The 25,575-nt window shown below is 48.7% G+C and overlaps 10 protein-coding genes across 10 annotated transcripts; 6 read left to right on the plus strand and 4 right to left on the minus strand.

Annotated features, from left to right (window-relative positions):
- Positions 1 to 699: 699 nt before the first annotated feature.
- FMAN_05879 (putative proteasome component C2) lies at positions 700 to 1,636 on the plus strand (the record flags this gene model as incomplete). Its single annotated transcript, XM_041827411.1, has 3 exons — positions 700 to 737; positions 798 to 909; positions 995 to 1,636. The coding sequence occupies 3 exons, from the start codon at positions 700 to 702 to the stop codon at positions 1,634 to 1,636; spliced, it is 792 nt and encodes a 263-aa protein (XP_041678376.1).
- A 286-nt stretch (positions 1,637 to 1,922) lies between these two features.
- FMAN_05878 (uncharacterized protein) lies at positions 1,923 to 2,737 on the minus strand (the record flags this gene model as incomplete). The annotated part of the gene is made up of 2 exons (XM_041827412.1): positions 1,923 to 2,464; positions 2,569 to 2,737. The coding sequence occupies 2 exons, from the start codon at positions 2,735 to 2,737 to the stop codon at positions 1,923 to 1,925; spliced, it is 711 nt and encodes a 236-aa protein (XP_041678377.1).
- A 1,058-nt stretch (positions 2,738 to 3,795) lies between these two features.
- On the plus strand, positions 3,796 to 5,879 carry FMAN_05877 (uncharacterized protein; the record flags this gene model as incomplete). Its single annotated transcript, XM_041827413.1, has 3 exons — positions 3,796 to 3,861; positions 3,922 to 4,699; positions 4,750 to 5,879. 3 exons carry the CDS (start codon positions 3,796 to 3,798, stop codon positions 5,877 to 5,879), a joined length of 1,974 nt encoding a protein of 657 aa, XP_041678378.1.
- A 1,232-nt stretch (positions 5,880 to 7,111) lies between these two features.
- On the plus strand, positions 7,112 to 8,201 carry FMAN_05876 (uncharacterized protein; the record flags this gene model as incomplete). The annotated part of the gene is made up of 2 exons (XM_041827414.1): positions 7,112 to 7,331; positions 7,417 to 8,201. 2 exons carry the CDS (start codon positions 7,112 to 7,114, stop codon positions 8,199 to 8,201), a joined length of 1,005 nt encoding a protein of 334 aa, XP_041678379.1.
- A 390-nt stretch (positions 8,202 to 8,591) lies between these two features.
- FMAN_05875 (putative synaptobrevin SEC22) lies at positions 8,592 to 9,347 on the minus strand (the record flags this gene model as incomplete). Its single annotated transcript, XM_041827415.1, has 3 exons — positions 8,592 to 9,170; positions 9,226 to 9,260; positions 9,314 to 9,347. 3 exons carry the CDS (start codon positions 9,345 to 9,347, stop codon positions 8,592 to 8,594), a joined length of 648 nt encoding a protein of 215 aa, XP_041678380.1.
- Positions 9,348 to 9,975: 628 nt separating this feature from the next.
- On the minus strand, positions 9,976 to 11,115 carry FMAN_05874 (uncharacterized protein; the record flags this gene model as incomplete). Its single annotated transcript, XM_041827416.1, has 3 exons — positions 9,976 to 10,679; positions 10,733 to 10,907; positions 10,957 to 11,115. 3 exons carry the CDS (start codon positions 11,113 to 11,115, stop codon positions 9,976 to 9,978), a joined length of 1,038 nt encoding a protein of 345 aa, XP_041678381.1.
- An 813-nt stretch (positions 11,116 to 11,928) lies between these two features.
- FMAN_05873 (uncharacterized protein) lies at positions 11,929 to 12,899 on the minus strand (the record flags this gene model as incomplete). The annotated part of the gene is made up of 2 exons (XM_041827417.1): positions 11,929 to 12,522; positions 12,576 to 12,899. The coding sequence occupies 2 exons, from the start codon at positions 12,897 to 12,899 to the stop codon at positions 11,929 to 11,931; spliced, it is 918 nt and encodes a 305-aa protein (XP_041678382.1).
- Positions 12,900 to 13,658: 759 nt separating this feature from the next.
- FMAN_05872 (uncharacterized protein) lies at positions 13,659 to 15,951 on the plus strand (the record flags this gene model as incomplete). The annotated part of the gene is made up of 7 exons (XM_041827418.1): positions 13,659 to 14,034; positions 14,088 to 14,187; positions 14,237 to 14,400; positions 14,447 to 14,817; positions 14,870 to 14,902; positions 14,958 to 15,088; positions 15,138 to 15,951. 7 exons carry the CDS (start codon positions 13,659 to 13,661, stop codon positions 15,949 to 15,951), a joined length of 1,989 nt encoding a protein of 662 aa, XP_041678383.1.
- A 1,522-nt stretch (positions 15,952 to 17,473) lies between these two features.
- On the plus strand, positions 17,474 to 19,397 carry FMAN_05871 (uncharacterized protein; the record flags this gene model as incomplete). Its single annotated transcript, XM_041827419.1, has 7 exons — positions 17,474 to 17,969; positions 18,025 to 18,070; positions 18,124 to 18,204; positions 18,254 to 18,289; positions 18,343 to 18,408; positions 18,463 to 19,120; positions 19,179 to 19,397. 7 exons carry the CDS (start codon positions 17,474 to 17,476, stop codon positions 19,395 to 19,397), a joined length of 1,602 nt encoding a protein of 533 aa, XP_041678384.1.
- A 4,353-nt stretch (positions 19,398 to 23,750) lies between these two features.
- Positions 23,751 to 24,977, plus strand: FMAN_05870 (uncharacterized protein; the record flags this gene model as incomplete). Its single annotated transcript, XM_041827421.1, has 2 exons — positions 23,751 to 24,105; positions 24,169 to 24,977. The coding sequence occupies 2 exons, from the start codon at positions 23,751 to 23,753 to the stop codon at positions 24,975 to 24,977; spliced, it is 1,164 nt and encodes a 387-aa protein (XP_041678385.1).
- Between the last annotated feature and the right edge of the window lie 598 nt (positions 24,978 to 25,575).

Below are 25,575 nucleotides of genomic sequence, written 5' to 3' on the forward strand. Positions count from 1 at the left end.
AGGTCACATCCAATAAGAAAATATACAATCTTACAGGGACAGGCAGTAGTTCTCGTCAAGAAACTTAGAACCATGGCAGAAGGGTTTTTTAAGGTAAGTGAAAGAGTCAAAGTTACCACATCCCAGGCGGGATCCGAAACGATGATCTAAGAGCATCAACAACATGAAACTGTCAGATTTAAGGATAACTGATTATGAATGCACGAACGGGCAGCTGGGTGGTTGAGGATATATCACACCCAACGCCACTCTGTGATTCCATAATTCAACTTGGCCCCTTCTTATGGAGCCGGAGAGTTCGGTAGAGGTGATTCTTGTCCATATTTCCTTCTTTGTGAAACTACGAAAATAGGTCAATTATGAGATACAGGCTAGGCAGGGAGAAAATAAGAGCCTCAAGGACCCCATGTTATCATGAAGCTACCTATCCGATTGAGCAGGCGGTGTGGCGGGTCATCCACGGCAGAATGGAAGGCTGCAGGTCCCAGCGCAACGACCCAGCCCGGGCTACGAAGCTTGAGCTGCCTGGTGCTCAACCACCTCAACTCCATCCCGACCTACCTATACTAACAACCAACGCCCAAAATCCACCTCTCCACGAAGCTCTCCATCGCAACCCCCACCCATAACGATATTTGCTTCGCGCAATCCCACCGACCACATTCTACACGGCGCTGCCACAGCAGCTAATAATTCATCATGTTCAGAAACAACTACGATAACGATTCCGTTACCTTGTACGTCACCTAAGCTGCAAGCTCCATCCTGTCACCTTGACCAAGCTGACTTTCCCCAAGCTCGCCCCAGGGCCGAATATTCCAGATTGAATATGCTGCTGAGGCAGTGAAGCAAGGTTCAGTCGTCGTCGGTATCGCCAGCAAGACCCATGCGGTTCTCTGTGCTGTCAAGGTTCGACCATCTCCCAGCCCCTCCATAGCATCCTTGTCCCGTACAAGAGCTTTCGAAGTCATTCTTCTAACACGCACTCTCGTAGCGAAATGCAGAGGAACTTTCATCCTACCAAAAGAAACTTTTCACTGTCGACGAACATGCTGGTATCGCCATCGCCGGTCTTACTTCCGATGCTCGCGTCCTCTCCAACTTCATGAAGCAGCAGTGCCTAGGACACCGACTCACCTACGGCCGTGCCATTCCCCTCCGATCCCTTGTCGACATGATCGGTGAGAAGGCCCAGATGAACACTCAAATGTACGGAAAGCGACCTTACGGTGTTGGTCTGCTAGTTGCCGGTGTTGACGAGCGCGGTCCCCACCTGTTCGAGTTTCAGCCCTCGGGCATGACAGAGGAGATGCTTGCTTTTGCCATTGGCGCGAGAAGTCAAATGGCTCGAACATACCTTGAGCGCAACATCGACGAGTTCGCCGACTGCTCAAGGGAGGAGCTGGTCAAGCACGGTCTCAAGGCTCTGAAGGAGAGTTTGGTTCAGGACAAGGAGCTTACAGTAGAGAACACTTCAGTCGGTGTAGTGGGCATCAACACAAAGGACGGCAAGAAGAAGGTCGAGCCCTTCAAGCTGTACGATGGATTCGAGGTACAGCCATGGATCGAGAGCGTCGGCGAGGGTCAAGGAGGTGCAGAGGAGGGCGAGGGCGAGGGCATGGATGTGGACAGCTAAACGTGCGACGAATGATGAAGCGGATACACGTGGCGTCGGGTTGCTAGCTAAATAGATCATGTACAATTACATGCTGCAAAGACAGCTTTTCATGGGTCTCACGTCTGGTCAGTCACAACAGAGCAGGTGGTTTGGGTCATCAGTCCGTCTATTTATGGAGCGCCAGTCTATCCAATCCTAGAAATGCGGGAACGAAGAAATATCCGTAAACACCATCAAAACACCCGTTTGCCTCCGGTTTCCTAATTCAACCCCGGATCCAGATCCAGCGCCTCAAAACAATCACTTACTGGCTGCCCCATTGAAGTTGATAGATAGCATCTGAAACCTTGTATTCGCGAAGAGCCTTGATTGCGCCTTCAGGAGTATCGGCGTTAACCAGGATGTTCTTGTTGGCAGGTTTTACAAACCCCTCCTCAGAAGCGCGGTCCATCCACTGGACGATACCGTCCCAGTAGCCCTCAATGTTGAGTAGAACGATGCCGCGGTTATGGATTCCCAGTTGGTTCCAGGTAGTTGTCTCGAAGATTTCCTCCATGGTACCAAATCCGCCACTCAAGCCAATGAAGCCACTGCCGGGACCACCAGCAAAAACCTCCTCGGCCATGAGCTTCTTTCGAGTATGCATATCCTTGACAACTGTCGTGCGGCCATAGACAGACTCCTCGGGCACAATGTGGTTATGTTCATTGACAGTTCCGTAGGTGCCATCTCGTTCAAACTTGACCAGAGCCTCAGGGATGATGCCATGAACAGACTCGGGGCCATTGATTGCGCAGAGACTCTTTGCCACCTCGCCCATAAGTCCGACAGTCCCTCCTCCGTAAACTATTGTCCGGTGTTAGCCATGATGGGGTCATACCCGGAGGTCGGCGATTGGCGGCCCGCGATGGTATCTGTTGCTGGCGGACCGCCTCTCTGATGTGACTCACCTAGGTCAATATTGTTTTCAGCCATGGCTCTTCCGAGAGCGCGAGCAGCTTCAATGTGAGCAGGACTCGCACCAGGAGCAGCACCACAGTAGACGCAAATCTTGGTTCGAGGGTGGCCGTTGTGTGAGGCAACGGCTGCCTGTGATGAGATGGTGCTGTCCGCAGTCATGATGGAGTTGTTTGTTGATTTGTTTTAAAGACTGTAGGTTGTGTGTGATAGTATATATAGAGAGGTTGTGTCTGGAAGGATTCGACTAAGTTTTAAGAAAGAAAGAGTTGAGTTCGTATGGAGCAGGACTATTTATTATATAATAAAGTGAGAACAATGACGGAGGCGGTTAACAATAGAACTCTTGTTTCTGTGAGTCTTATGTGGCGACCCTGAAGGATTCAACTTGAACTAAGAATATCCCAGATGAGTCAAACTTTGGAGCATAATAAATCGTACACCAGGAAAATAGAAACAAGAAAGAGTCAAGAGAATGGAAGTTTACAAGTTTATATACCAGTCATATGAATAGCCCAGGAACCACCTAGTTAAGCAAAAAAGTAACTTGACCAACACAAACATCCAAGGATCTGTCAACGGCCTATCGGGCTATTGAAATGGAGCGACGGGAGCCACGTCTTCGGAGGTGCTGCTTGCGGCCGTGCTCCCTGCATTCATGTATGTAAGTTGTGCCACTACAAACTGCCACTTATGAGATATGTTACTGGACAATGGCATTGATGACTGAGGTCAGCTGGTCACCGAGACGTGAGGCGTGTTCTAGCAGGATAGGGCGCTCCCCGGCATGGCTTAGCATGGATATCGCATCATGAGCATTGTCTTGAACATCATTGATGCGTTCAATGGCGGGGCCATGATCTCCCCATGATGCACTGTATCTTAAACTCTTTTAGTGGACGCATCTTTTAAACGTGGTCAATCTCCGAGCCGACAACGGCCGCCGCAGTAGAAGGTACAGGGGTACGTGTTCAGGTGGCCAATCGCTATTCGCTCGTGTCTACAGCACGTCAATGTCAACTGTCATGGAGCCTGAAGTGGACTTGCGAGGGGATTTCCAATTTCCATCCTTGGTCTCAGAACTCTGACCAACCAAACACATCGCCTCAGGTGCATCAACAGCCAACCTTGAGTCTAGTATCAAGGTAGGATCCTGCAGGTCTTCTTCAACCCAGTGCACAACGTCTGTCATTCTCTGCAATTGAATTGAAGCAGACGCAATGGCTGAAGCTCAAGTCTTGCCTCCCCGTCAAGGCGAGCAGCAGCAAGGTGGCGGCGGCGGTAGTGTAAGTCATAGCAAAGTAAACTTTGCATCGTAACCAGACACTAATATCGATTCTATCCAGGGTTTCAGCTTCAACAAGCTTCTCCTCGGCGGCGCCATCTACTTTGGCATCAATGCGGCCCTCAACTTGGCCTTGAAAAAGGACCAACGAGGAGTTACAGTCACCAATCCCGAAACTGGTGAAGCCGTTACAGTCCCTGGGAACGTCGAGGGCATTCCTCCTTTCCAGCTTCGCCCGAAGGAGCTCAACGAGGGCGCGACATACCGTAATATCCCAAAGAACATTGCGCCCATCTGGCCTCAAGATAGCCACGTCGATATCATCGTAACGCTCTCCCAGTCGTTCAACCCAGCCCCTATCTCGCAAGTTCCCGACAAATATCTTGTGCTGCAAGAGAAGGAGTTCCATCTTAGCAATAAGTCCGATAAGCGAATGATTGAGACGAAGTTCACGGTTCCTCCAGCTGTCCAGCATAATGGTACCCTCTGGGGTCATTTCTACATTGGCCTTCCTGGAAGTAATCTCGATCCTAAGCAGCCCGGATATGATACTTCCAAAGCCTACTACTTCACCTGGCCTCTAACACAATACCTTCCCAAGAAGAAGGTTGCCAAGACTCGAAACTTGCTGGAGGATATCCCCAAACATGAGGAGGAACCCGAAGAGGAGGAGCCCACTGGACCTATTATTGCGAACTATTATCATCCTAATGCAAGCTTGTCCTTCGTTCCCGATCTGGGTGTCAAGGATTTCGCCACGATGGCTCCTCAGATGCGACAATACTTGCGCCTTGAGGCTACTGGTGCTCGAGATGGCTCTGGTCAGCACGCCTGGTACTGTAAGTAGTAACAACTTATATGCCAATGACATGGTAGCTAACATTGATAGACCCTGTTCTGTTCGTCAACACTTTTTGGCAATTGACAAACCAGATGACCCTCCTCAACGACACCGTCAAGGAACTTCCCCTTCGTATTGATCTCGGTAACTTGGCCAGCTGGCAGTTCCAGCTCATGTCTACACTTGAGACCAATTCCAAGGAGTCTGCTCGACAGGCAGCATTTGGTGGTTCGCTTCCTGGTGGCGGTGACGGCACCGAGATCGAGATGATCAAGGAGGTGTTCCTCGACTCAAACCCAATCTTGCTCGGTGTTACCATTGTAGTCAGTATCTTGCACATGATTCTCGAGACTCTGGCGTTCGGGTCCGATATTGCCCACTACCGCAAGAAGAAGGACAACGTCGGTATCTCAGTCCGTTCGATCCTGGCTAATGTTTTCATGCAAACTGTCATCTTCCTGTACCTCCTCGACAACTCTCAGAACACTAGCTGGATGATCCTGGGATCTCAGGTCGTCGGTATAGTCATTGAGTTCTGGAAGATCACCACGGTTGTCAACGTTCGCATTCGTCCTGGCGGACCAGGATCTTTCCTCCCTTACACTATCGCATTCGAGGATAAGCAAAAGTTGACTGAGACTGAAGAGAAGACCAAGGAGTACGATGAGATTGCTTTCAAATACATGTACATTGCTGGCATTCCTCTGCTGATCGCATATGGCATTTACTCTCTCTACTACGATTCCCACAAGTCGTGGTACTCATACATCATCACTACTTTGGTGGGATCCGTCTACGCTTACGGTTTCTTGATGATGGTTCCCTCGCTGTACATCAACTACCGACTGAAGAGTGTCGCCCATATGCCTGCCAAGGCTATGATGTACAAGTTCCTCAACACCTTCATCGACGATCTGTTTGCTTTTACCATCAAGATGCCTTTCTTGCACCGTTTGGCCACTCTTCGCGACGATGTTATCTTCTTCGTGTATCTTTACCAACGATGGGCTTACCGCATCGATTACAGCCGTGTCAACGAGTTTGGCCAGGGTGGTGAGGACGAGGCAGTTGACGACAAAGAGGCCAAGGAAAAGGCCAAGGACAAACTGGTTGAGGATGTCAAGGCCGAAGCCAAGACAAGTAGCGCGGATACTGGTAAGGCCAAGAAGCGGAAGTGAGTTGCAGACGGCAATAAGAGCCGAGGAAAGGCCCTTGGGTTTAGACTGTCGGGTTTGCTTCGCAGTCATAACTTTGATATCTATGTTGTAGTTCTAGTCGGCCATTTTAAGCTGAACATCAGATACATAGGAATCAAGACCATCTATGCAACGAATGATCTTTCAGGACTCGTGTAGTGAAACAATATGATTCATATGAGGTGAGCCATTGTCATTGCGTTCGCCCGTAGCACAATCTTTGATAGTCCATTGATAAGCTTTCCTTGGCTCGAGTTGACTTATGGACTGACTTGGTGTATGTCTTCTGATTCGTAGCCCTACGAATATACGAAGCTACGAATGATCGATTTGGACGATAGGACAGAGGAATACCCTGGTCTCTAGGTTCGGGACACCCGACAGGACGTTGCAATTTATGACCCACTAACGGGCGTCATAGCGGGTGAGTTACAGGGGACTTCAGTGCTGTTCCCTATTCCGTCATTTTGCGGAGGAGCTCACCTCAGCTTTTTGATTCAGTGTGTGTATCAATGGAAGCTGGCTGTTTCAGACTTGGGGGGTCCAGTGCCCAGTACGCACCTCAAGTGTCCACGATTCGTACATAACCCACCTACCTTTAGGTAGTCGTACCTAAGCAGCTAAGACAACTCTCTTTTTAACCATATTTCCCTCCTTCTACATCCCCTGAAACTCTTCCATAGACGGCCTGAAGAATCATTCCTTGGTACCCCCAGTATTTTTTGCCTGCACAGCCTCGTCTTCACGAGGGTCACTTTGACAATAACGGAAAGGACCCTGAACAGAAGTGCTACGAACATTACGTACCTACCAATTGCTCAGCCTCATAGGTGCTTTCGGTTGCTTGGTTACATGAATACAACCAAGTAAATAAATAGCACAGCCGAACGCTCCCGTCCTGTGCGCCCTACCTTGGAGCTCTTGTCGCCTCTATCATCACGTCAAGCTTCCTTCAATAACCTCCCGTTCTCTCGAGCCGGGGGAGTCCGGTTCGAGCCGACGAAACCTCATGCGCCGCCCCCAATCGCATCAGTCCCTCGCCCTGCGACGACGCCGGTGATTGACATCTCTCTACTACTTCGAATTCCTTGCTTTTTCTACCACGGATTATACCCTTCCACGAGACTTTGGGCTTACGTTATCCTCCCTCGACTCAACCCCGCGCCCTCTCAATACTTGGGAGAAATCGCAAACCTTATCCTCGACACCGAATCATGAGCAGCTCTGACTCGGTCGGGTCATTGCTTGCGGCCATTGCGACTCTTTTATCCCAGGGATTGCGAATCCTCAGTTTGGCCGACAAGAGCCATTGGGGACCGGACGAACACGAGCAAGTACACGCCTTTGCTTCTGCGTTGGACGAAGCCAAGAAGGACTTTCAAGCATTGGCACCTTTGGTTAATGGACAGATATACTACGAGACCGACCGCAAACGTACGTATTCTCCGATGCAGGCATTCCCGTTGGCTTCGGGCTTCTACAGTTGAGTAATGAATCTGTTTACTGACTTGTTGGCCAGATGAATCCATCGAGGAATTGAGAGCTCTCAAAGCTCAGTTTACAGCTCATATAGAACAAATACGAGATTGGAGCCGGTCAGGCGGTCCAATCAACCCAATATGGGTCCGCGAAACACATGCTTTACAGCGAAAATTACACAGAGCACAATGTCGAGCAGCACGTCGAATTTATAGCTCGGAAAAAGAAGGGTCGGCAAGGTGTTTGGGAGCTTTCCTTGTCTATCGACAACAGCGACAATGGACGTTAAATAAGACCGTGCCAGACGAGGCCGAGTATTCGAGAAGGTATCGGGAGGAGCTACGCTTATGCAATACTATTGGGTCGTTCAAGCGATTTGGCGATCGAGATATCGCTTTCGTTTGCGACTATTGCGATGGTCACATAGTATGGGAGGATATTGAGAATATGCCCTCGATACGGACGTTCCAAGAAGCCGCTGCGTCTCCAATATTGACACTATCACCAACAATCGATAACCCTCACTGGCAAGCAACAGCGTTCACATTGTCTGGACATCAAGAGAAGCAGGTTGTATTTGCGCCCGTAGCCATCGCAAATCATGTGGCGCCACAGCCTCGGGATTGGCAGGCCGGCTTACTGTGTCCATATTGCGAAGTGGAATCAACAGAACCTCAAGAGCAGTATGATGATGAGGATGCATATCGACCAGATTTGGGGTACGAAGACATGGAGGCGTTTCAGGAACATCTTGAATGGCAGCATACAGTGACGGCGCCAACCTCTCAGGCACAGGCGGCTTCAGATAAGTGCATAGTGATGTAGTTGAGAGTAAGCGGTCGATTTTGGGGCTTCTTAACAAAAAATGTGGTGTTTTCCTTCATGATTTTGGGTAGAGCAGATGACATATGGAGTTTGGAGTCTCATACGGTATGACCTAGGTGAGATAGCATGGTTTAGGAGCAGCATTGAGGTTATGATTTAGCAAGAATTGCCAAAGCCAGCACAGATAGACGAATTAACTTAGTCATAAATGATCATATAAGTAAGTACACAACCCAGCAGCGCCCCCTCCTGTTACAAGGGCACAGCTTGGGCCTCAAATACCCCTGAAATGTTGAATCGTAGCTCTCAAATTGCACACTCCCAGAGTAAAGTACAAGTGGCCAGATTTAGTTATTAGATGTATAAACAGAAACAGCTCGCTTGCATTTCTTAAAAGAACCGCCAATACAGGAAAAAGATGATGATGAACCCAAGAGCTGCGAAGGGTCCGTACTGCTTGAGCAAAAGTTCCCAGTTGATACGCACCGCCGCCCTACGATACTTTTTGCTGTCATCACGCAGCCTCGAGCTAATCTCTCCCATGCGCTCCAGACTATCTCCACGGTAGAGTAAATCCTCAATGTTCTTGGTCATTACCTTTGTCACATCGCGCAGCTCATCATTGAGTTTATCGAGGTTAGCCGTGGCTCGGGAATCGGCGTAGGTGGTCTTTGTCTTGGAGATAAAGGTGTCAAACTCCATGAAGGCGTAGGGTCGCAGAGCAGGCGAGTGGACCTGGGATGCTGGGTAGGTGGTCGTGAACTCGCGTGCGAGATCGGCTAGGTAGGTAAAGGCAAGCTTTCGAGGGTACGAGGGAGCGCAGATGGCGAGGAAGACGATGTCCGAGTCGATGAGGTAGTGCAGCGTATGGTTGGGGGTCTCGATGGAGGCCTGGGACTCGGAGTTGCGTGTGAGCTTGCGGAGGACCTGGCGCACGTTCTGCTTGGTCTCTGCGAGGGTGGACTCGGCCTGTTCAGAGGTTCGTAAGCATGAAATCGCAGTAAAGCTGATTTGTGGAGAGTACCTGTTCATCATCGACTGAAGCACAGAGCATGAGGCCTAGCAGTGTGTTAGTGTATACATTTATGGTGTTATAGAGGATATTGACCTACCATCAAGCCTTGATATTTGCGTAGAGTAGATCATTGTAGTGGTTCGTGGGCAGAGTGCTGGGTAGCAGGGGAAAGTTGCGCCGGCCTAGAAGTGGTTTGTTTCTTTGGCTTGAAGACTTTCACTACCACTACGTGTCAAGAAAGACAGGCGATAGAGGGATGACGTCGAAGGGGCACGAGACTGAGCCACGCCAAATATGGCCAAATTCTGTTTCGATGATCGATTTGAGTGAGTCTTTTATCGGAGATTCTCTCAGTTTCTGACTTGCAATATTACTGTTTGGTCGTTTTGGCTTTTGGAGGATCTGTATGTATATGATCGATGGTCAGTGGAGCTGGCGCATGGCAGAGGGAGCTCTGTGCTGATAAGATAACGAACCGACTTGTCATTCCAGTTCAAGATGGTAATTTGTGATGAATTTCGCATTCAAATATTCTTTTGGCTCATCAAGAAATACCTATTTTAGAGCCTTCTTGCAAAGAAACTCTATTTTTACTCGCTGTGCCAAACACCCCATCTATCAGTCTGTAATTCAGAGGTTCTATAACGAAGGTCATTTAGGAGCCTGTAAACTCCAAAGTCAAATCATCATGGCTCTACAACAGCAAAGGTCAAAGGCCATGATGCGTCAATTTTATATGATGGAAGTCGTTTCTCATCTCTATATCTCATCCTCTTCATCGTCAAAGTCATCCTCTCTGCCCATTTCGTAAAGAATTCTTCCACCTTCTCCTGCACCAATGTCCGTTTGCGCATCAAAATATGGCAACACAATACCCTCTCGATCCTTTCGTTGCTTCTCTGTGAGCCCCAGATTGAATGTGCTCTCAGGTTCCTCCTCTCCTTCACCAGTCTCTCCGCTGTCCGTTGGTGCTGCGAACATTGGGTGGTCTGTAAGCAAACACACCTTGCCGGGTTGAGGCGCTGTAACCAAACCCTTGGAGCTGAGAATAAACTTTTCTGAAATAGTTCTTCCACTTCTTCGTCGTAGTTCCATATTAATGACAAATCCATTGCTGTCCTCGTTCCGGTCTCTGCCCTTTTCTCCGAGTCCGACGAGTACTCCCTCACGATCTTCGTTCAGACCCCACTCTGGCTCCTGAATACTCCTGTTTCGAGCCTTCTGACGCTCAATCTCTTGGTAAAGACTGGATAGCCTCAGGATAGCAGTAGCAAGGTGGCATAGTACTGTGAAAGGATGAGGTTCGTACTCGCTGAACGACCTTGGTAGTACTATGGGTACATCATCATGGTACGTGGCAACGATAGAGACAGCTGGCGTGATGATGCTGGAGAGAAAACTTGCCAGGGACTGAGGAGCGGCAGATGCCAAGGCGTTTAGTGAGTCAACAATCACAACGGCCCCTTGAGATAGTTAGTAACGATATGACCTATGATCATGACTCTGCTGGGCTTACTTTGAGTGGGCTTCCCCTTATCCAAAAGAGGGTTGAAAGCAGGATAATGATTCAGCAAGTCTTTGCGCACAGTCTGAAGATCTCTGCCCGCAGCTTTTATGAAAACATCTGCATCTTGTGGTTTCTTCAGTGTTACCAGCGACAGGAAGATAACCTGTGTCTTTGCAATCTGCATCTTCCAAGTTAGTCATACTGGCTCTCATGCTTTAGGGGACGTTCAATACCTTTGCTCTCGACACAAATTCGCTAAGAACTGGTCGCGCAGGTTGCTCGAGATTGTCTATCACGAGAGTAAGAGGACTTGCGCCGTCACGAAGGTTGAGGAGTTTCTGTAAGAGCAGCAGACTGTGCGATCGGGCATGAGCATTCGAGGCTGGTGCCATCGTATGTTAGGGCACGCCTGAAGCCTGTATAAGCGCTAATTGATAGTTTGTGGTCACTGTAAATAATACGGTCAACTTGTGCGATCTCATAAAACGGGTGAATATATCTTTTTTAAGGCTGGGAAGATGAAATATTCCAATCAGCGCCTGGATCTTGTTTGTGGTGGGTGTTGCTAAAATTCAGTGGGTCATCCGTCTAAGGTAGGTATCCTCAGGGAGCCAGAAAACAACAGACCTTGTTATGAGGTGTCAATATAAACTCAGCAAAAGGTATAATAAACTTATCCTAAATTTATGCCAAGTTACTTAGTCTTTTTGTCACTTAGGACCAAGATCAGATCCTGAATATTCTTTCCCCTAGTCCATCTCCCGCTTTCGTGACTCGCTCGGAAGGACTACCATTTCATGACCTCAGTTCACAGACACATCAGGTTCAAGTGTAGAAACCGAACTTCAGGCAACGAGTGCTCTCTGATTCCGAGTGCTCATCATAGTTCAAGTGAAAAGAACGGTTGGTTTATGTAGAAAGAGAGTGTAGAGAGATGATAATGCAGTTTATCATGCGGAAAGTTACAGTGCATCTTAGGTCTTAAGGACTGTACTGCGTACTGTGACGCCAGGTCCCACCTCAGGAGAGCCAAATACGCAAACGCCTTTTAAAATTAGGTAGTCTATAGGTAACTCAAGCAAGCCATGATAATGAAGTCAAAATATAAGCAAACTTCCCGTGTCAAAATTGCGGTGGAGTTCTATCATGGATGAATAATAACGCTCCAACTTCATTGCTTCGCTCTTTACCCGCAGATTCTATCCTCAAGCAAGCTCATCCCTTGTATCGTCACCATCAACCTCCATCATGGAGCTTTTTCGCTGTGCAATGGCCACAGCTATAGGTCCCTCGTGCGCCGGTTCACATCTTTGAAGTTCGTCAACCTCGGAGTCAATGTCGAGATTGTCTTTCTTGTCCGAAGTGCTGTTCTTCATATCGATATCCTCCTTCTTGTCCGTCTCATTCTTGACTGTCTCAGTGTCCTCCATTGTGACGTCGGTTGCCTCCTTTGACACGGCAGGTCCTCGCCTTGTCTTGAGCTCTGGTGGTAGCTCGACATCCCATTCATCTCTGAACCTGTTGTCCAGAAATTCGTCGAAATCCCCCATCTTGCGTCTCTCATGAGCTGCCCAAGCATGCGCTAGCCATTCGGGATCATGCCGGCCTTGGGCGATGTTTTCTGTGTAAGCAGCACAATCGTGGCGGAAACTGTCGTCGTTCATGAGTGATGCAAAATCAGGACAGGCATCCTCTGTGCCAGGATTTAGAATGTGCTGGGAATCAGGGAACAGTGCCAGGATTTCTGCCTTCTCTTCTTTGTCAAGAATATCCCAGGCCATCGGATTCGACAGTATGCTCTGCTTTCGTCAGCGATCTTACTATATTATAAAAGACGGAGTGAGTGCCTGACTCTGAGATCAGCTGAAGCTAGGGGTGATTTAGGATCCGTCAGAAGGTTATCTGCGTTCCACTTCGACTTTTTCGGTACTTTTTTCACTAGGACCCTCCGCTTGCCTTTGGCCTTCTTCTTAGAGGTCGTCGCTGGGGTATCTTCTCGACCATTGAGCGAAGTCGAAGGCGAATCCGGCGGCTGATCTGTCATGGTCGGGCTACCATGATCCTCGTGGTCAGGTGCTGATGAGAGGGGAGACGATGACGGTGCGTTCTTTTGTGCTTCATTTGATTCACCTCCGTCGATGTTGACAGTTATAGTTTCTTCTTGTTTGTCGGTCATGGTTGTGAAACCGCAAAGATGATCAGTTACAGGTGAAAGAGGGCAATGCTGGAGAAAAGACGTTGTGTTTGCTGCTGGGCGATGAATGTAGCAGAATCACTAGAGGCCCACGAGCATCGAGATTGAAAGAGTAGAAGAAAGAAAAAGAAAAAAAAAAAGCTTTCGATATGAATTTGATTTGAAACACCTTCAAGTTGCCTCTTGAAGGTGGCCTTGAAGAAGCTTCAATGCGACATGGTAGAGATCTAGGGTAAGCCGCTCTCAGCAACTCCTGCGCTTTTGCGAACCGTCCTCTGCAGCTGACAAAGACCTTGACTGTTAGTTACACCGGAACCATTTGCCATCAAGTTTGTTGTTCATTTCTTTCTTTCTTTTCATTTTATCTTAAAGGAATCTGGTCGTTGCCGAGATATTTGATTAAGTTTATATAGCTCCGTTTTCGGCAGTCAATCGTCATATCAGCTCGGAACCCCCAAACTCTTGGGGTCAACCATCCCACGCGGCAACGAACCCCTCACTGATCAACACGGAAACCCGGCCATGTACATACGGCTTTGTCCCCGCTATCGACGGATAAAAGCAAAAGACAGAGGATAAAGTGCGTGGTCCTGGTGCCGTGGCCCGTAGGTGGCATGAGCTGAGGGTAAGCAAGCTATGAGCTCAGTTTCAATATATATCTCTTCTTTATCCTTTACTCTATCTCTGTCACTCGATGAATCTTGGCAGTTAACTTCAAGCTACACCATTCGATAAAACACAATGGCACCTAATCAACCCCTTTGTCTTGGATATAATGGGATACATCCCTTTTCAAAGGTTGAGATTAAGGATCGTGCATCTGTTCAAGACCTCCTTCGCACTGTTCTTGACCCTCTAGAGCCATTCTTCTCTCCCCAAAAAGCCCGTGTCAAGTGTCCCGGTGCAACAGCAGTCAGATTCGACCAGACTGCTTCAGAAGTCGAAGGGATATGCCGTCCACTCTGGGGCTTGGCTGCTTTACTGGCAGGTGGTGGTGATTACGAAGGCAAGGAATGGTGGATTCAGGGTATCAAGTCAGGGACTGATCCAGAAAACCCCGAATATTGGGGTTATCCTCAGGACAATGACCAAAGAATGGTTGAGATGTGTCCCCTAGGTAACCCCCCCAATACGAATTCTCATCATGATGGACAACTGACGACTTGTTAGGCTGGGCGTTGGCTGTTGTCCCTGAGTTTTGGAGCAGCCTTTCTGACAAGGAGAAGAGTAATGTCGAGACATGGCTAGGAAATTCAATCAATGAGAAGAAGTCAGCTCTCAACACTGTACCGATTTTTCACTAGCTAATCATCTTGCAGTATGCCTAACACCAATTGGCTATGGTTCCGTGTATTTGCCAACCTAGGGCTAAAGAAGAACGGCGGCAAATTCTCCCAGGAAAGACTTGACAGTGACATTGAGCACCTCGAAACGTTTTATCGGGGAGGAGGCTGGTCTAACGATGGACCAGAAGGCATTCATCGTAAGCTTGAGGTCGCAATCTCTTAGCCCTGACTGACACACGCCAGAAATGGACTATTACTCGTCAAGTTTCGCAATCCAGCTACTTCAGCTACTGTACGCCAACTTAGCAGGGGAAGAGGACCCAAAGCGGGCAGAAGAATTCAAGAGGCGGGCACAACAGGTCGCTCTGGACCTAATTCATTACTTTGACGACGAAGGCAGAGCCATTCCTTACGGTCGAAGCGTAGGCTACCGTTTTGCCATGGTTTCTTTCTGGGGAGCGCTGGCCCATGCCAATGTTGAGTTGCCTGCACCGCTGACCTGGGGTATGGTGAAAGGAGTTGTGTTTCGTCACTTACGTTGGTGGCAGACCCAGGGTGATATTTGGACATCAAGTGGTACACTGTCGATTGGGTATTCTTACCCAAATATGTATGTAAGTATTGTTGCTCCCTGATTATGCTGTTGGCGACAACTAACGAAATTAGATGGCGGAAAACTATAACAGCCCCGGAAGCCCTGTAAGAGCCACATAGATTGACAGTTCATGGCATGTTTGCTAACGAGAACACTTAGTACTGGGCATGCCTAGCATTTATGTGCCTGGCAACACCAGAAGATCACCCTTTCTGGACATCCGACGAGGAGTCAACCAGTGGTGTAATCCCCAAGATGAAAGCTTTGAACCAACCGGGTCATATTATGAGGTAGATACTACCTTATATGTACATTCATGTGAGACTGACGTTAGTGCAGTTACCTAGGTGGCCACTGCATGCTTCTGTCGTCAGGACAAGCTTGCAGCTACCCAATGAAAGGAACCCATGCCAAATACGGCGGATTTGCTTACAGCAGTGCATACGGATATTCGGTACCCCCTGGTCTCTTTTCCCTAGAGCAGTATGCACTAGCATCGCAACTCGGGCTCTCGGATGATGGGGGCGAGTACTGGAAGACCCGAAGGCTTTGCGAGTATGCGGGGATCGAAGACCGTGAGGGCACCCCAGTTCTCGTCTCGATTTGGAAGCCTTTCCCAGATGTCAGAATTCGCACCATATTGATCCCTTCACAAGAAGAAACCCCCAACTGGCATCTTCGAGTTCATCACATCAAGAGTGGTCGTGAGGTCATGACGGCGGATGGCTCCTTTGCTATTTCCAATGTCAATTCAACCAACGGACGATATCTTGGGCCGTACGATGAAACAAAGCACGAGGGAACGTATCCCAAGATCATTGGCAATTACGATCTAAAGACACCCGATGGTTGGGCAAGCGGAAAGTCGGGGGCTTTTGCAGTATCGAAAGGCGCTGTCGGCATCAAAGCTTTAGAGCCGGCGGAACAACGTCAAGCTATGCTGGTTAATGCGGATCCGAACTCGAACTTGATCGAGAGCAGGAGCACAATTCCAACTCTGCAACATACTATCAAAGCTGGTGAGTCGGTCTGGTATGTCTCTGCTATATATGCCAAGCCCTCGGGGGTTGGGGTGAACAAAGAAAGCTATCTCGATGGGTGGGCCAAGACTCCTCCCATTCCTGGCTGGCTAGAGAAAGAGATGAATACTTGACCCCAAAATGTTAGCAAGAGGTAAGCTTGAGTGGAAGGAATTAGATGGAGGACACGGGATTTGAAAGATCCCATCAATCAAATCATCAAATTATCTTCTCCTCATCTCAAGTCCTGCTCCCCGCTTCGTCTATGCCTGCTTTGCGGGGAGGGCCTGCAGCTTGTTCCAAATCTTGGCACATAATGATTTCCGGAGTAGATTGATCAGTCTTGGAAGCTTGGCTGTTGAGGCTGAGGTGATCACATTCGTTCATTTCGACACGATATAACCTTAAAAAGAAAGCTCCGCATTCGCCCATAGCTTAAAAGCCTTAAGTTGACTAGAGGCGAGACTCATGTGCGATCCCCGCCGGAGAGACTCAGTTCCACGTATCAGATCATGAAGACGATCACAACTCTCCCCAACACCCATGTCATCATCAATCGACTTCAGCCGGCGGACGGCCCAGATGGAGAGCTATCAGTGGAGCTTCTCTCCACAACCCCAGGATTCACGCGGCAGTCTCTGTCACTCCCCCGCATGTTGGCGAGAAATGATCAAAGACGCCCGCATGTGAGTTGTCAAGGGCTCGGTGACATGTTGGATGAATCTACAGTGCCCCCAAAGTTCATCTCGGATTCCTCTCAGCGGCGTCTGGGCATTTCGCAACATTGGGGTACGTTGCTTCTTCCGCGCTTGATAGCGCAGCCACTTTTCGACGACAGGTGAACGTCGATTCGTGGACTTTTTCATCCGCCGAGATCTTTAGACTAAGCGAACCAATTCATGCGCTTATGGATATATGGTTATTCTATTGTCTCCGCTTCACGCTGGTATACTCACTATGCCGAGCCTCATGGACAGATGGTGTTTTGAGCCTCTGGGCGAGCATTGAGAGGGCTTGTAGGGCTATAACTTGGGCGAGTGCTGGTAATATCAATGCGAAACAGGATATTGACAAGGGTTGTGGTTTCATTCGGACGTGAGTTTGCGTCGTCTGTCTTAGTCTGTGCCTCTAATTTGCACAAAGAGGCAACGCATCAAGCCCTCCTCAACACAACCCGTGCAATTGACATGGGGAGTTTCTATCTTACACCAATAAGGCCGATGCGCCGATATTGGGGGTGAGAGACGTCTTGATGTGACCCCAGACTCGGCTGTCACTGGTCGTTGGACGATCAGTTTCGGGTGGTGGTGGTCTGGAGTGTCTAGGGGAGCTTGATAGCTCGTGTCGACTACAACACTGGACCGTGAGCTTAGCCGGACGATCATTTAATATCCTGCGATCTCCCCTCGAGATTCTGATTTTCTCTTCAGAGATCACACCACAATCAAGTATTGGTGCCTTTCGACCTTCGAGCTTGCCTTTGAATCTATTGACAGCTCCACATCTTGTTTCGACTCTAAATCCGGGGAAACAAGCTTAAATTTAAAGCATACCCTCTATTGTTTCGTAGCTTGGAGCCCACTCCCATCCCAACGATCCTCGGCTATCGCCACTCAAACTACCCCCAATAGTTCGTTGTCTTTCAACACCGCAACCATGGGTCTCGCGGGCATCCTCAAGAAGGTGATTCGCAATGATGCGATGAAGACTGACCCCGAGGAGATTTACAACTGGCGTGTCTTCGCCATCGTCGCCGGCTCATGCTTTGGAGGCATGTTGTTCGGCTGGGACACTGGAGCTATTGGCGGTGTCCTCGCCATGAAGGCTACACAGGAGCGATTCAACTATACTCCTGAGGCCAAGGTCACACTTGACCAGAACATTGTCTCTACCCTCCAGGCTGGTTGCTTCGCTGCTTGTTTCTTCACTTCGTACTTTACCGAGAAGTTTGGTCGACGATGGTGTCTCGTTGGAACCGGCATCGTCACCACTATTGGTGTTATTCTTCAGGCTGCCTCTACTGCTAATGGTTCTCTTCCCCTCATGTATGTTGGTCGTTTTGTTGGTGGTCTGGGTGTCGGAGCTGCTTCGTCCTTGGTACCCCTTTACGTGTCTGAATGTGCACCTCGAGCTATCCGTGGTGGTTTGACCTGTAAGTCCTTTCCCCCCCTTCACAGTCTATGGGGGCTGTTACTAACTCTGTATAGCTTTCTATCAGCTCTTCATTGTTACTGGTGTCATGCTTTCGTTCTGGTAAGCTAGAAATATCGATATCGTTCTATGAAGCCAGCCTAACATAACATCAGGGTCAACTATGGTGCTCTCCTCCATCTCAAGGCTCCCACGGTCTACGCTTTGCCCCTAGCTCTCCAAGCTCTTCCTGCCGTGTAAGAGTCAACGTTGTGATAACAAAGACTGTAGACTGACCGGCTCTAGCCTCCTGATCACTTGCATGCTGCTGGCCCCGGAAAGGTAGGACGTGTCGATTCCAGATGAAGAAGGAAATATTCACTAACAATTAAAAGCCCTCGATGGTGTGCACGCAAGGATGACTGGGAACGTGCCAAGTCTATTCTCATCAGCCTTCGCATGTAAGTCAATTTTGAACTGAAACAGACACCATTAAATAACATGGCTTCTGGTAGGCTTCCCGAGGACCACGAGTATGTCCAGGCTGAGCTTCAGGAGATGTCTGCTCAGCTTGAAGCTGAGAAGCGATTGACCGGCGACGCCTCTGCCTCGACTCTCTGGAAGGAACTCGTCACCATTCCCGGCAACCGAAAGCGAGCTATCATCTCTGTTCTCCTCATGATCTGTCAACAAATGACTGGTGTTAACGCCGTCAACTACTACGCGCCTCAGATCTTCCAATCTCTCGGTATGACTGGTACAACAGTCTCACTCTTTGCGACTGGTGTCTACGGTATCGTCAAGGTCTTGGGCTGTGCTGCTTTCCTCATCTTCTGTGCCGACTCTCTCGGTCGACGACGCAGTCTTCTGTGGACCAGTGCTGCTCAGGCTCTTACCATGTACATCATTGGTATCTACGGTCGTGTCGAGCCTCCTGTTGCTGGACAAGGCATCTCTGCTTTTGGATACGTTGCCATTGTGTGCATTTACCTCTGGGCTGCTCTCTTCCAGTTCGGTTGGGGACCTTGCTGCTGGATTCTCGTCTCTGAGATCCCCACTGCCCGTCTTCGAGCTCTGAATGTCGCCATCGGTGCCGCTACTCAGTGGCTGTTCAACTTCATCATTGCCCGAACTGTCCTGACCATGCAAAAGACCATGGGACCTGCCGGCTACGTAAGTATTCGATACAATCATCTTGACGAGTTTGAGATAGCTAATCAAAACTTGACAGGGTATGTTCTTCATGTTCGGCAGTTTCGATCTTCTCATGGGTATCTTTGTCTGGTTCTTCGTTCCCGAGACCAAGGGTCTCAGTCTGGAGCAGATGGACGAGCTCTTTGGTGTTGGCGACCTTCACAGCAAGCTCGATGCCGAGGGTCCTGAAGGCGCCCGCACGCCCAGCATCCGGGAAGAAGTTGCCGACATCAAGAATACCAAGCAACAAGGTTAACGCCAAGGTTTAATGAATCGGTGGACGAAGGGAGATGTGATCAGGGGGTGAAATCTAATTCAAGACCAAGTTTGATGAGTTTGGCTGTTCGTTAGGAGTAAAGCGTGAGGATGATAGCAGTCTCCGGGCACTGCACATGTACCAAGATGCAGCGATACCTGAATGAGTTATCTCACCATCAGAAGGAATATTGCCTGGTTGAAAAGAAACTTCCGGTTAAATGCAACAATCTTACCAAGCTAACTGCGGCACGCACATATTGACTTTCTAAATTATCTGGGAGACTGTCCTCACCGGCTAACGCTTCTACCGACGCGTTGTAAAAGTCCGATTGGCTGTGTTCTTACGAGTTATGCAGAAGATGTCAATCACACAAATCAAGGAGAAAACACGTTGAATCTCAAAGGGAACCGAGCTGAGCTAGTGACGGACCGCGTTTCAAGATCAAAGTATATCTTCGAGATCGCAACGGTCTGTGTGACGGTGATACCAAACATCCAATATCTCACGTATCACCTATCCTCGTGCAGTGGAATCGACCCGATAGGCCAGCAACAAACAGGTCACAGTGAGGTCACTGAGGTGTGCCAAGCTGTGCCTCGGGAGCTTTCCTATGAAGGATGCCTAGGATGCTTTCCAAGAGTCAGTCATGGGACGCTGATAGTCTGAACATGACTAGGTCTAGGTTACTATGGCAAAGTTAATTTATCCTTGTTTAGAAGGTTATCGAAGTGAAGTGAAGTGTTGTGACGGACGGCAAGCTCCTTTTCTCGACATGATGGTCTAGGACTAAGGAGGGCTCGAGCTCTCTTGGTTCGAAACTCTGTAAGGTCCTGTATGCAAAAGTCCCTGCCGTAGCAAGCGTGGTTAAGAAGTTGATAGTAGTTTGTGTGGGGTTTGTGCTTTGTGATTTGTGTTTCTGTGTGATTTAGATGTCAATCATTATCTGCCAGTGCGAGATCGGACCGAAGAGAATAAACCGTGAGACGTTGCGGACAAGGGTAAATGGGTTATGTTATACTGTATTGTGCTAGTGTATAATGTTTGCGAGATTACCTGTATCCAACATGAGGAAATAGAAATATCTACCGCTAGCTACCTACCTATAAGCGTTACAGTGCTTACAGTGACAATTGACAGCCGACAGGGCACCTACTTGTTGGCATACTTTTATCAATGCATGCAGTGAGAAATTGATTCTGAGATGAAGCACAAGACCCTGTCTCAAGGAAGCCAACGCCCACTGCCGAGAAGCCAATCAGCACCGTATCCCACCCTTCATGGAAGCTAACCCGGAGGTTCTAGGCCTTCTTGGCACTAACTTACGGCTACGGGGTACAGGGCAGAGGCCACTAACGGCCAAGGCTGACCCTCCTATTCGTGGACGTGACGGTAACTCTTCTCAGGGCCACTGCCGACAGTAGCGTCTCGCTCTACGTTTGTGGTGGTGCCGAATTTTGGTGGGATCGGCAATTTCACGTTTATCAACCAAGGAGAGGAAAGAATTGTCCGACGACGACCCCTTTTGAGGGTCGATTGGGTTGCAAGAGTGAGTTTGTGAGGATCTGGGTAAGACGAGTTGAGGACAGTTCTGTTTTCTTCTTGCGACGTCGTCATTGAAGGGAAAAAAAGAGGCTAAGCCCTGGTAGGCCAGCTTGACAAGGGTCTACCCATGGTATTGGCTTCTGAGTTTGAGATGGCGTTTCATCGTTTCATGTGTTTTTTCCTTTTCTTTGAGGGACCATGATTCAAGAGAGAGAGAGAGAGAGAGAGAGAGAGAGAGACAGAAGAGCAAGAGTGAGGCGGCAGAGTTATGCAGTTGCTGCTGTGCTGCATGAAATAAGAAATGCTTGGTGATATAGATTCAACGTCTTGTGTCGTGTGATTTGATCTTCATGCAGTACGAGTAACATCTTGTGTAAGGATAAAACCAGAGATTCTAGTAAGTACCCCAGAGCCAAGACCAGTCCAAAGTCCAAAGTCCACCTCAGGGCCTGGTATTTGGAATTTGATTCTGACCCTCCAATTCCCTGTCGTTACCTGACTCGTCTGCCGCCTCACACCTCAAAGATCCCTCCTTATCTCAACCCTCAGGCGACAGGGGTCAGCAGCTATTTCTGCCCTATGACAGCGGCAGGCGGATCGGAAACACATGAAACTGGCGTGACTTTGGGTTTTCCTCATGTCTCTTGGAAGCCCACATCAAACAACAAACCCCCCCATTCCCTCTGCATGTTGGTAGGCACACACGTGCGTACGTACATTAGATGGATGTAAGTGCGTTATGACCAAACATTGTCATCTGTCCGTGTGTCGTCGTCTATGTACGAGACATCAGAGGACACAGACACAAACTGTCACAGTGACGATGCGCAACAAATCGTCTCTCTCAAATCGGATGTCTCGGTTGCAGCCTTGTTGATCACCCAAACAGCCAAGAAAGTCAGTCTTGAGGGCAATGCTATGCGATGCAATGCAGTCTCTGGACCCACAAGACAGACAAGCATGGACGTTGAAAGCAGGAAGTTTGTTCTGTGACTCTCTGGTATCTATGGAGTCTATTTTGGTGGTTAGTAGGTTAGGTTAGGTTAGGTTCAGTTCAGTTCGGTTTAATGTTACCTCTTTCAAAAGTTGGGCTACCTTAACTCACGCTACGCTACTTTGTACATATCCATGCCATGCCATGCCATGCCAGGCCATGCCAGGCCATTACATTGCATGGATGGTAAATGTTTTGCCCTTGTCGTCAATACGGGGCATTGGATGAGAGGGATGGGCCAAATCACCTCAATCTTTCTTTTCTCTTTGTTTTCTCGTTCCCCCCGCCTGTTTCCAAAAAGAGAAACAAGTACAAGTAATATTCGTCTGTTCTTTTATTAGTTCCCGAGTTCCTATTTCAGTTCTTCGTATTCTCTACATACATGTTCCGTTCGTTCGTTCGTTCGTTGTCTTGGATGTCTTTGGAAAGTCTCACTTCTACACCAGCCCTACAAGGACCCAACCAACAACAACGGCTTGACTTCCAATCTCAGAAAACATCACTGCAATTATATATGCGTTGTTCATTCATGCCCTTGCCTGTGGCCTCAAAACACTAAAGTCACTACTACTGCTGCTGCTACTACTTACTCTTACTGCTTATATGAATCCTTCGCGCCCACTGCGACCAACACTCGACAACCCCAAGCTCTTTTGTTCACCAAACTCCACACGAGTGCAGCTTGCGTCGGCAAAAGTGCTGACCGATTTCTTTATCATCCAATCGGCCATATCGAGACCCTAGGCGCATGGTAGCTGCATCTCTTAGTCTTCAGGTTGATCGAATTTGGTTGGGGTCCGCTCTTTGACTTACACGGGTTAATGGCGGTCGAGAACTGACTCTTGGAGATTCGAAAATCATATCCACTGCATCAACCTTGGATCCTACTATTCGCCAATGTTGAAGTTTTAGGTTATACGGCTTCTGGGCGTTTTCCTAAGAAGCTACCTTACCTATTCGCCTGAAAGGTTCTGGCTCATGTCTAGAAGAAGAAAGACTATCACGGCTTGAGAGAGGATAGAGACATTGACAAACAGAGCCAACATTACTTTTGTCTCATCGCAAAACCAATCATTCGTTCATTCGTTCATTCTATTATTATATCAGTCAATTTGACTGACTTATATACGATAACCATGCTGGGGCCACAACGGCCAACACCAACGCGCGGCGCTCACGACATGGCATTTACCGTTACCCCACGACACAACAGTCACTCAATACCGAACCCCTCCTTTCGTAAGTCCCCAGATTTTTTTTTTCCTGGTCATTTACGCTGTTTAGCTATCGATTTCTATTTATTTTACTTTGTCTTTTGACTTTAGCTTTTCCATCCCTGGCATTCAGCTCCTTCGGCGTATTCCTCTTTCGTCTTGTTTTCCTCTCATATAAAGTGGCCATTAATCTCTTTAGCTTCTTGTCTTTTCTGTTTCTGTCTTGTAATTTTCGAGCTCGTCAAGGATCAGGCGTTTAAAGTTGCATGTTTTGGTCCAATACGCTCTCCCATTGATCTCCATCCCCAATGATGTAATTTGTTCAAGGGAAGCTCAGCTAAAGCTCTACCTTACCTTACCTTACCTTACGACTCCACACTTTTCTGCTTCTCCCGCATTTCACTCTATTTCCCATACCTTGGCATAGCCCATCAATTGCGACCAATTCCTCTCGCTGAGGTTGGCAACTTATTTTTTTGGAGATTGTGCCTCTGGGTTACATAATCAAAGACATTTCAAAGAGCCAGGAAAAAGCCATAATTGCCACTGACTGCTCTGGGCGCAACCAAAACACTATCAAATCATGTACAAGCCATTATAATGGCCGACGCTGACTCCAACCCTTCTACAGCCACGCACAATTCGCCGCGGACATGGCTCCTCACTTCAGCTCTCTCCCCCCTGTCCGTCCGACTCATCCGGTTACTGCTATCACATGGCGACTACGTTGTCGCATGTTTGCCGCCCTACGAAATCGACCATGAGGACCGCAGTGCCGAGTTTCGCGAGCTCGTGAATGAGTGCAAGAGCTCCAGAAAGGATCGTGAGGGCTGGAAGGACCGTATACGCGGTATCCGATGCGATGGGGCTGCCATGGGAAGCTGTGGAGCTGCTGTCGCCGAAGCTGTGCAGGTCTTTGGGCGGATCGATATCCTACTATGCTGTAAATCCGATGGTATGTTGGGGGCTGCCCCTTGGATTCAAGGTGACGCATTTTACTGACTCCATCACTCTTAAGCTGTCGTGGGAACCGTAGAGGAGCTATCGACAACTCCGTTCACCCAAAATCTCGTTCGCGACCAGTTCGAGTCCGTCTTCTTCTCCCAGGTCAACTTTATAAGGGCTGCTCTCCCTCAGCTACGGTCTCAACACACAGGACATATCATTGTTCTAACCAGTACCGGGGGGCACATTGGCACACCAGGCATGTCGATATATACAGCTGCGACATGGGCTCTCGAAGGGTTCTGCGACTCACTTGCGTACGAGATTGCACCCTTCAACATCAAAGTTACCGTTGTACAGCCAAACAAGGAGATTCTTTCCTTGACTAATCGTCTCACCTTTGCTCCTCAAATGGCTGCATATGATCAATATTCAGAAACAGCTCCCAGCATTCGCGACATTCTCGCCAACGTTCTCAATACTCATCCGGATACAGCTCTACCATACCCCTCATCACCAGCTGACTACGGACCTTCACCCATGTCCCCCGCCAGTACTTCCCTCGAACCAGATGCAGCGCCTGGTGAGATTTTACATCGCTACCCCAAGTTACCGCCTGGCGCAGCAGATAAACTGGTCATGGAGACCGTTCATGCTCTCTCAGCGATCGGAGGACATGAAAATCCTCCAGCACGACACATCGTCGGCCACGAAGCTGCTGTCGCAGTAAAGGAGAAGCTCAAAACTGTTACAGAAGAGCTGGAAGATTTCGTAGAAGCGAGTTTGTCTGTTGATACCTTTGAGAGTGAGCTGCAAGCCGAGGCAAGGGAGAGAAAGCCGTCAGATCAAAGTCCCCAAGGACCGCCATCATCAGTTGGTTGAATATGATGACGTAAATCTCGAACAGCTGTTCATTTGGACAGTAATAAGCATTTATATGTTAGTTGTATTTCGGCAAAAGTTGGATATGGCTGCTTGAGGCCAACATCGCGATACCCCAGGAGTATAGGAGATTCTTAGTGGGCTCAGCTTTTGAGATAGCACAGGGTTTCAGTGCTGACCATGGAAGAATTGACAACCATTTTGTAACATTCTCAGCAGCCATAAAACAGTAGCAATGAGTGAAGTGTTGACGTGGACTTGAAGTGACTGGTATGCTCTGCATTATTGTCATCGGCTCGCAAAAAGTCGACTCCGGTTCTCGAGGGTCCACCTGATCCGGCCACCCATGTAAGGGTACGCTACCTCATACAGCAGCAGCTCCTAGCCGCATGCGACAGGTGTACGATACAAAGCTCAAGATCCGGCGATTAAAGGCGACATTCAGCTTTAACTAGAAGCTCAGCTCAACAACTCAAAGAGGCGACGCTGACACAGCAATGCGATTGTAATCAGCATCACCTTATACCAAACCAAGAACCCTGCGACGCCCCCAAGGACGTCACCGACTAAACACCAACCACGTTGCGCTGGCGGACAT

This window comes from Fusarium mangiferae (assembly GCF_900044065.1).
Source record: "Fusarium mangiferae strain MRC7560 genome assembly, contig: FMAN_scaffold002, whole genome shotgun sequence".
Taxonomy (NCBI): Eukaryota; Fungi; Ascomycota; class Sordariomycetes; order Hypocreales; family Nectriaceae; genus Fusarium; species Fusarium mangiferae.